This window comes from Limanda limanda, chromosome 18 (genome assembly GCF_963576545.1).
Source record: "Limanda limanda chromosome 18, fLimLim1.1, whole genome shotgun sequence".
In the NCBI taxonomy this organism is placed as follows: Eukaryota; Metazoa; Chordata; class Actinopteri; order Pleuronectiformes; family Pleuronectidae; genus Limanda; species Limanda limanda.
This window is the reverse complement of record NC_083653.1, coordinates 1,703,417-1,713,506: the sequence shown is the minus strand read 5'-3', so window position 1 is coordinate 1,713,506 and position 10,090 is coordinate 1,703,417. Positions and strand designations below refer to the sequence as shown.

Sequence of the window (10,090 nt, the reverse complement as noted above, 5' to 3'; positions counted from 1 at the left end):
ACTCTTTCCTGTATTTTTTCCCCGAGTTTTTCGAGTTTTCATTTTTAACGTAAACAAAATAAACAAAATAACGTTACAAGTTTCGCGCAACTTTCCTTACCATATTTAATTTTAATGTAACGAGGGGAAGATTTGCGGAAGTGCCCCGGTGACGTCACCTCCGTCCTCTTCTTCCTCTTCCGGGTCACGGTCCTCACGCTGCAGCAGCAACATGGCGAGAAGCAAACAGCGCAGGAAGAGAGAGAGTTTCAAACGTGGTGGAGACGACGAGGATGAGGAGGCTGGAGGAGGAGGAGGAGAAGAAGGAGGAGAAGAGGAGGATGGGGCCGCTGATGGAGGTGAAGACAGAGGGAAGAAAGACAAAGGAGGAGAAGACGAGGAGTTCAACCTGGAGGAGGTTCTCAAGCTCGGAGGAACTCAGGTGACAAACTGCTCAGAAGAGAGAATTTAACAGATTTATCCTTCGTGTTTATGATCATTAAAACACATGAAACTCTTATTAAAACATATTAACTTACACTCATAGTATATTATATTATCTATTGTATAGTCAAATACTTATATTTATACCTCTACTATATATCATATCATATTATATCATACTCTCTCTCTGTATATTTTTTGTATATATAAGTCTATATACACATATTTATACATGTGTACATATAATTATTATTATTATATTTACTATTATTATTATATATACTGTTGCTGCCATTATTACTATATACTGCTATTATATTGGTATAATTACTATCATATATAAATATATATTATGTTATATTATATACTATATATACTGTACTATTTTTATATACTGTGTAACAATATTATTACCATCATATCATCAGTACTATTACCATCATCTTGCCACTGCACCTTATCTACCTATTTATCTTGTGTTTCTGTTTTTATTCTTTCTACCTCAATATTTTTTATTTTATTCTATTGTATTGTATTTTATTGTATTCAAATATACCGGCTGCTATGACGACTTAATTTCCCTTCGGGGATGAATAAAGTACTCTATCTATCTATCTATCTATCTATCTATCTATCTATCTATCTATCTATCTATCTATCTATCTATCTATCTTTCATTAACTCTCATTCACTCACTCACAGCCTGAACCGTTTACTTATATAAAGTCACATTTACAATATTCATAAAGTACAAACAGCTGTAAAATGTAAACGTCTTTACAGTTTAGATGTTCTGTCCATGATAATAACGATAGAAACTGTACTTGACTGAGCTGCTGATTAACCATCTTTCTTCTTCTCTCTCTCTCTCCAGGCGGACTACCAGTTCCTCGCCGGCCTGGACGACTGCAACGACCTGGTGGACGGAGGGAAGAAAGGCGCCATCGACGACCTGGAGGAGGGCGAGCTGCAGAAGTTCATCACCAAGCTCGGCATCCGGGCGTTCGCCGGGCAGAGCTTCGTCGCCGACGAGCCGGAGGAGGAAGAGGAGGGAGAGTCGAGCCAGAAGGAACCGGCGCCGGCCAAAGCCAAGCCGGTGGTCAGAGAGGAACCGGCGTCCGGCGGCGTTCTGAAGAAAGTGACCGGAGAGCAGCCGGCAGGAACCACAGCAAAGACCAAGAAGACGAAAACCACAGCCGCCAAGAAGGCCAAGCAGAACGTGAACGTGTTTGAGTTCCAGCAGAGGCAGGTCCTGCTGATCCGACCCGGGGGGAAGTGGTTCGACCTGGACTACAGCGGCGAGGGTTCCAGCGCCACGCAGGACCCTCAGCTGGTCGCCCGGTACAAGGCGCTGGCCCAGCAGCTGTTTGAGGCCGACGTGGCGCTCTACAAGAGCAAGAAGAACCTGCAGAAAGGAGCCAACTCCACCTGGATGAAGACCGTGGTCTCCACTGGCGTGCTGGCAGACAGGATGGCGGCCATGACGGTTCTGATCCAGGACGCCGCGGTGCACACGCTGGAGCACGTGGAAGGCCTGGTGTCCATGGTGAAGAAGAAGGGCAGCCGGCGGATGGGTCTGATGGCGCTGGACACGCTGAGGGAGCTGCTGCTGTCCGACCTGCTGCCGGAGAACAGGAAGCTGCGAACCTTCGCCCAGCACCCGTTCGACCAGCTGGAGGAGAAGGCGAGCGGCAACAAGGACGCCCGCGACCGCCGCCTGGTCCTCTGGTACTTCGAGCACCAGCTGAAGCATCACTACGCCGAGTTCGTGGTGGCGCTGGACACGGTGGCTCACGACACGGTGGCGGCGACCAAGACCAAGGCGCTGGCCACCGCCCACGAGCTGCTGCTCAGCCGCCCGGAGCAGGAGAAGGCGCTGCTCATCCAGGTGGTCAACAAGCTGGGCGACCCCGAGTACAAGACGGCGGCGAAGGCGTCCTACCTCCTGGAGACGCTGCTGCACAAACACCCCAACATGAAGGGGGTGGTGTCCTGCGAGGTGGAGCGCCTCATGTTCCGGCCCAACATCAGCCCCAAGGCGCAGTACTACGCCGTCTGCTTCCTCAGCCAGGTGATGCTGAGCCACGAGGAGGCGGAGCTCGCCACCAAGCTCATCACCATCTACTTCTCCTTCTTCCGCGCCTGCATCAAGAAGAAGGACATCGAGTCCAAGATGCTGAGCGCCCTGCTGTCGGGCGTGAACCGGGCGTATCCCTACGCCAGCGCCGGGGACGAGAAGGTGAAGGAGCAGCTGGACACGCTGTTCAAGGTGGTTCATCTGGTGAAGTTCAACACGGCCGTGCAGGCGCTCATGCTGCTGTTCCAGGTGATGGACTCGCAGCAAACCGTCTCCGACCGCTTCTACGTCGCCCTCTACAGGTAGAACTTGGAATGAGGTCCACAAAATCTTTAAGGTTGTGCTCATTTGTTTCATTGAGGGAGTTCTGGAGTCTGGTCTCATGTACAGCTGACTTCTCCTGCAGTGATTGGAACTGCTAGTTGACTTGGCCATAGTATTTTATACTAATGACATTTTTTTATACCTTGTATTACTGTAAATATATTTGCATATTTATTTCATTCTTATTTATTTAATGTATTAACTGCACCCTCGGCACCATTGTAAATGAGGGTCTTATTCCTCAATGTGTTTTCCGAGGCTTAAATCAATAAATATTCAAAACATCCGTAAAACGAGAACACAAACACAAATTTAGATCTTTCCTTTTGGATTAATAAAAGTGAAATATCTGTAAATCGGGTCGGACTCTGTTTCCAACGCTGACTTCCTCTCTTCTTCTTCTTCTTCTCTGCAGGAAGCTGATGGACCCGGGGCTGTCGTCCTCCTCCAGGCAGAGCATGTTCCTCAACCTGCTGTACAAGTCGCTGAAGGCCGACATCGTGCTGCGGCGAGTCAAAGCCTTCGTGAAGCGCCTCCTGCAGGTCAGCGCCGAGCAGAACGCCAGCTTCGCCTGCGGGGCGCTGTTCCTGGTGTCCGAGGTGATGAAGGCCAAGCCGGGTCTGAAGATCCTGCTGCAGGAGGACGGGGTGAGACGCTGCATCCGAATATGGATCTTAGGAATAATTTGTCATAAATAGTGCAAAGTATATATATCATTTATTATGTTTTATATTCTTTGCAGAAATGAGCTCCATAGATAATAAACACTACGACAGTTTTAATCAGTCTTAAATGTTGATTAAAAAACGTATTTAACAGTTTCCTCCTCCTGAAGTTTGTTTTTAACTGGACTTCCTGCTGTGGTCACTCAGGACGGAGAGGAGGAGGAGTTCAAAGACCTCGCCGGAGAAGACGATGATGATGAAGAGGAGCGCTTTGTGGACGCTGACAAGCTGGAGGAAGGAGCGAGCGCAGAGAAGGTGGAGCCTAAACCAGCGGCGTCGTGGGTTCATCATCAGAACCTGGAAGGTCTGTGATCTGAGAGAACTGAGATCTGGGTTTTTATTAATTATTCACTCACAGATATGTCATATTACCTGATGTCCACATTTCAAATAATAGACTTGAGCTGTTACACTTCATAACCATTATTATATATTTAATCTTCCCTTTGTTTGCTTCCAGGAGGGAAGAAGCAGCAGATCTACGACCCGCTGCACAGGAACCCGTTGTACTGCGGCGCCGACCACACGACTCTGTGGGAGCTGCAGAGGGTGAGACGCACAAATCACAACTAACACAACATTTTTATAACTTAATATATACTTCAACAGTTATTATGACTCACAGTGAAGAAACTAATAATGTTTCTGAATCTGTTTCAAACTGCTTCCTGTGTTTGTGTGTCTGCAGCTCACTCTGCACTTCCATCCGTCTGTGTCACTGTTTGCAAAAACAATCCTGGAGGTAAACTTTAACTTCTCATGAATCACACGACTTCTTTATTGATTACTTAGAGTTTGTATCTTTCACATTTTGTCTCAGAAGGAGTCAGATACTTTACTGTAAATGGTTTTGTATTTAACTGAACCTGAAGTGTTTCCTGTCCACAGGGAGGATACGTCCTGTACTCCGGGGACCCGCTGCAGGATTTCACCCTCATTCGCTTCCTGGATCGATTCGTCTTCAGAAACCCAAAACAGCTGAGAGGAAAACGTAATGAATCTTTAGTTGTTATTGATTATTAAATATGATTGATAGTCGTACAATGCGTCTCTGGTGAAAACCTCAGATACAGGGCAGAGTGACATAAATCAAATCAGAGGAAAACGCAGTGATTCATGAATCCAGTCTTCAAATAAATAAAAAGATAATTTCTACTTTCATGTTTCACTTCCTCAGAAAACACGGACGCTGCAGCGATGATGCCCAAACAGAGACTTCCTCTCAACTCCCTTCCAGGTGAGTTCACCTCAAATCCTCTTCTCCGCTGGTTCTGGTTCTGGTTCTGGTTCTGGTTCTGGTTCTGGTTCTGAACTGAACTTTTAGTAAGAGATGATTTTCTGTCTGTCGTCAGTGAACTGTGAGGAGTTCCTGTGCAAAGAGGAAAGTCAGGTTCGAGTGGATGAAATCTTCTTCCATCGGTGAGTCAGAAACCTTCGTCTTTCATCCACTGTTCGTGTTTCCAACTTAAATAAATTCAATCTCACGTTTAAAAGAAAAATGGACTCAAGAAAGAATCAGTACAATCTTCTGTCTCATGGATCCACAATAAAAACACAGGAGGAGCTTCTAGTGAACTAGATCAGGACAAACTGAGATTTGTACGATATGTTAACACATTAATCTGATGCAGTTTGTAATGTTTCCATCGTCTCTCCAGCTTCTTTAAGAAGCGTCAGCAGGAGAAGCAGCTTCGCCGTCCTCGTCGGGACGGAGACAACGAGAGCGTGGACGACGTGGACGACGAAGAGTTTGAGAAAATCCTCGGTGAGTCGCAGAAAGACGATCTCTTTATTCACAGCTTCGGTTCCAACCGACTTTGAACCGTTCTGACATGATGTGACCTGTGAACAGATTCCTGTGAGGGAGACTCGTACTTCGCTGACCTGGCAGTCGATGATCTGGACTTCGCAGGGTGAGCTTCGATCATCAGGGCTTTGTTTTTATTTCCGTTTATTTGCGTGCGTGCGTGTGTGTGTGTGATGCGAGGGACGTTCACTGTCTCCCGGAGAAATCAACACTCTGTGTTTTTAGTATAGAAACACGTGAATTATATTTGTTCACAAGTCATAATGACTGGTTTTGTTATTTTCACTTTACATTTACACTTACTTTACAGTAAAGTAAACCTCTATTAAATACAGTACAACATGACAGTTTGTATGGTTTGAAATTGTCATTTATTATCACACTGGCATTTAATTATCACGGGGAAAACAATTACACTGCACTAAACTTTAAGTGTTAATATAAAGTGAAAATAACAAAACCAGTCTGTATGACTTGTGAACGAATATAATTCCCGTCTTTATATACTAAAAACACAGAGTGTTCATTTCTCCGGGAGACAGTGAACGTCCCTCGCATCTCACTCACACACACACACACACACACACACGCACACGCACACACCTGGTGTGGAAATAAATTTAAAAAAAATAAAAATAAAAAAATCATAAAAAAAATTCAAAGTTAAAAAAGAAAGTTATGTTGAACCAGCCCACTTCCGGGTTAAACCACACCCACTTCCGGGTTAGCCACGGATACGGATAATTCATATGGTTAACAGATACAGATACAGATACAGATAATGCTGTACTCGCTCATCCCTAATGATTAGTTTCATTCCCTCGTCTCCCACTCGACATTTCTCAGTAACGTGAAGAGTAAAAAAGGAAAGAAAGGCGCGGAGGCCTCTGACTCGGACGACTCGGACTTGGACGACCTGGACGACGAGGAGATGTCTCTGGGCAGCATGGACGAGGAAGACTTCGGAGACGAGCTGGAGGACGAAGGGGGGGCGTTCATGGACGCAGGTGGAGACGACGACGATGATGATGAAGGTAGCAAACGTGCCGATAACTAAATGTTGTTTAACACCTGAAAAGAGCTTTATATTAATTATAATCTTCATTTGTATTTGCTGTTTATTGGTCCAGTGAATATTTAGAGATTCTGGTTGTTTCACGATTCGTTCCAACTCTGATCTGGAGACTAAATCAAATCTTCTTTTATTTCTTTGCTCTGTTTCAGTTCCCGAGCTGGAGGATGACGAAGGTGAGAACAACTTTCCTTTTCTTAACTTGTGTTCACCTGAAACTAACACGTTTGTTTAATGTCTTAATTAAACACCAACATAATTTCACTGTAGCTGCTGAAAAATTCTATTTGGAATTATGTATGTTAATGTAAATCTTTTAGTAGATAATGAATTAAGCATCTTTTTAATGCCGTGAATACTAAAATATTAAAATGTCATTTTCTGTGCAGATTCAGAGGAAGAGATGGAGACTCCTCCCACCAAGAAGAAGAGGAAATCCACAGAGGAGCTCAACTTCTCCGGATCTTTAGGTCTGTGCTGAGTTTATTTAACTTTTAAAATATATTCTCACATCAAATTGTTTTTTAAACAGAATGAAATGTGGTTTCTGGTCTCAGGCTCTAAACCAGGGAAGAAGAGGAAAGGAAAGAAAGACACGGCCATGTTTGCTTCTGCTGAAGAGGTGAGACGATGAAGTCTGATGATAAATCAACAAATCCATTCATCTGAATCTTCTCAAACCTCCTGGACTCATAACTTCCTCAGGGAAAGTTTGTTTTGGAGATGAAACCATTTGTAGGAGAATAAACTTGATTCTGAATGTTTGCTGTTTCTCAGTTTGGCTCGCTGCTGGACGAGAACGCCGGCGCCAAGTTCGACAACATCGGGCTGAACGCCATGGCCAACAAGGACAAAGCAGGTGAGACCACGTCTCCTCAGTGCAGGAGACAAACCTGTTGTATAAATACAGAATAATTACTATAAGAGAAGGTTGAGAAAAAATATGAATCGTCATTTTTATCTTTTTTTGGTTTCACCTGTTCTGATGAACAACAGTTAAAACAGTTAAATCCTGTTTGTGGACGAACATGATGCAGAGAAGATTCAAACTGTTATTGTTGTTGCAGCTGAATGTAAAGTCTTGATATTATGATGAAGGAAGACACAAATCAGGATTGTCTTCAGGTTGCTGGACACCAGCTGAGTTTAATAACTTCTCCACAGAGAAAATCAACCACATCCTGTCAAACTCTTATTTGTGAATAAATTAGACTAAAGATATGCATTTATACAACACATTCATATTATCCTTAATGTCCAAATTGATGCTTTAATCAACTTTCTTTAGATAATATTCATCAGGAAAACCCTGAAGCAATCAATTTGAATAATTATAAATGTGGATTTAAAGTGTCCCACGGCTGTAAATGCACATTTAGACTTGAATTCAAACCGCTTTATTTAATGAACGTTAGCAGCAGTGTTATGGATCTGGTCGTTCAGTCCAGTTTGTGATGAGCGCTCGTGTTGACGTCTCCTCTCCCCCCCCCCCGGCGCCTGCAGGTGTGAAGCAGCTGAAGTGGGAGTCTCAACGAGACGACTGGATCCACGGGCGCGACGCCCAGACGCTCCGGAAGAAGAAGAGCGTGTTCAACAAGAACCGGACGACCACGGCCGGCCGAGCCAGGACCGGGGGGAGGACGTTCGGGAACAGGAAGAGGAAGAAGTGACCGGAGATGAGGACTTCATAGAGAGGGGGGGGGGGGGGGGGGGTTCAGTCCTTTTTGGCCGACCAGGCCTCGTGGTCTCCCTCTCGGATCCCGTTCAGCCCCGCCCACTCGTTGGACTGGTAGTAAACTGAGAGGAAACAGGAGCAGAAACTGGTTTCAGCTTCACCATGTGGAGAGCAGCCATCTTCTTCTTCTCTGGTTCACGGGACGTTACTTTCTACTCAGTGTGTATTTCTGTGAACATTTACACTTTAATACAAATCCAAGAGATTTTCTCCTATTTTAACTTTTAACGTTCAGAGTGAATCTGTCGTGTGTCGGGGGTTCGTCTGCTCTCACCTTCCAGCACCGATGGAAACCGTCTGTTCACCGAGTTCCTGAAGTCTGTGGGAAACCAAACAGGAAATGACATCACTGGACATTAACAGATAAAAACATCGTTATATGGAGAAAATGTGTGTAAAAAAACAAACAGATATTAAAGTGATTTTATGAGTAGAAATGATTCATGCAGTTTGGACATTTCATTCATATCATGGAAGTAAATGGATCATTTAAAACTTTGTGAAGTTATTTTTTTGGGGGGGCAGGGGGGGGGGTGTCATGGTTCTGATGGAGTGAAAAAATGTGTCAAAGTTTATTAGAATCTAAAAGTTGAACCACAAAGAACGAGAAGCAGGGAACATGTTCGGTTTCTGAACCAAGAATCACCAGAAGTAAGTAATAAATAAAAGGTTATTTCTCTGAGCTGTAACATTGAAACATGGATAAAGTTTTATAGTTGAATAAACAAAGTGATAAGAACCTCTGCTGTCGTTCATCTTGTGAAACAGACCATAAGCTCCACAGAGTCCCAGCAGCTCCACAGCGACCACGGCCTTCATCAGCCTCTTCATCACAGGCCTGGCAGACATCTGAACAAAGCATGAAAACTATATTATAATATATATAAATTCTATAAACTGACACTTGTCTCTCAGGAAGCCTCTGGACTCACCTTCAGCTCGGTGTGAACACAGAGTCACGTGTTTCCTCTGCCCTCGTGTTGTGCTAACAGAAGCTAACAGGAGCTAACAGCTAAACGAAGCTCGCAGCTCAGAGATGCTAGCATAAGCTAATGGCTAAGATAAACAATCGGCTTACACACACGATATTTACGAAGCGAAGCTATCAGCTAACAGAAGCTAACGGCTAACACACAATCTCATGGCCAAAGGAAGGTAACGACCTATGCTAACGGCTAATGAGCTAACAACAAACCTCTGAGGTACGGAAGCCTGTTTGGTTCAAGTCGTCAGCGAACAAATTGACATGACAACAATGAAAATGATTATATTATTAATATGTTAAATGTGAGCAGCAGAATTCTATATAATGATCATTAAAAATGCATTCATTTATTTCCAGGGTGATAACTTTACTAAATAGCTGAAGACAATAATATGTATACAGTAGGATAATAAATGATACAACAATAAATGGTGTTTATATATTATGACTTTGTGACAGGACGAGTCGTTGCACTTTTCTTCTTTAAAGTTAAATGTTTAACTTCTCATCTCCTGATTCACTTTGTAGATTTTTTTATAAGGCATCATTTTGTGTTTGTTGACAGAAATCTGACATCACTAACGTCTCATCACATGTTGATACTCATGTTCAATCTATTTCAAATTTTAGGTCAAGAAAAATAAAAAATACTCTGTATTTGTGTATTTGTGATTTTTTTTTGGCTGTAGTGGCAGGAGCCCACCAGTAGGTGTCAGTGCAACTAAACAACTCAGGTGAGAGGAGACTTCAGGTGAAACCCAGTGATGAGCATCACGAGAAGAACAATGAATTAAAAACCTTTAAACTATTATTTACAAAGAGACTAATCAATTATTCATCTATTAATGAATGTAAAACTAATAAAAGACGAGAATCTGCTGATGAAACACAGATCTGTAGTTTTATGGAGCAGGGACCTGCTGGTTGCTCTCTCAGTGCATC

General features: G+C 43.6%; 2 protein-coding genes across 2 annotated transcripts; one reads left to right on the top strand and one right to left on the bottom strand.

Annotated features, from left to right (window-relative positions):
- Positions 1 to 193: 193 nt before the first annotated feature.
- cebpz (CCAAT enhancer binding protein zeta) lies at positions 194 to 8,133 on the top strand. The gene is made up of 17 exons (XM_061091717.1): positions 194 to 421; positions 1,298 to 2,802; positions 3,240 to 3,471; positions 3,697 to 3,853; positions 4,010 to 4,098; positions 4,238 to 4,291; positions 4,438 to 4,540; positions 4,727 to 4,786; positions 4,902 to 4,968; positions 5,208 to 5,314; positions 5,402 to 5,462; positions 6,203 to 6,390; positions 6,581 to 6,604; positions 6,818 to 6,898; positions 6,986 to 7,050; positions 7,206 to 7,287; positions 7,932 to 8,133. Exons 1-17 carry the CDS (start codon positions 212 to 214, stop codon positions 8,096 to 8,098), a joined length of 3,252 nt encoding a protein of 1,083 aa, XP_060947700.1. The 5' UTR covers positions 194 to 211; the 3' UTR covers positions 8,099 to 8,133.
- On the bottom strand, positions 8,129 to 9,346 carry LOC133024569 (protein CEBPZOS-like). Its single transcript, XM_061091718.1, has 4 exons — positions 9,096 to 9,346; positions 8,904 to 9,012; positions 8,438 to 8,482; positions 8,129 to 8,225 (listed from the first exon to the last, which is right to left on the bottom strand). Exons 2-4 carry the CDS (start codon positions 9,010 to 9,012, stop codon positions 8,143 to 8,145), a joined length of 237 nt encoding a protein of 78 aa, XP_060947701.1. The 5' UTR covers positions 9,096 to 9,346; the 3' UTR covers positions 8,129 to 8,142.
- Positions 9,347 to 10,090: the final 744 nt, after the last annotated feature.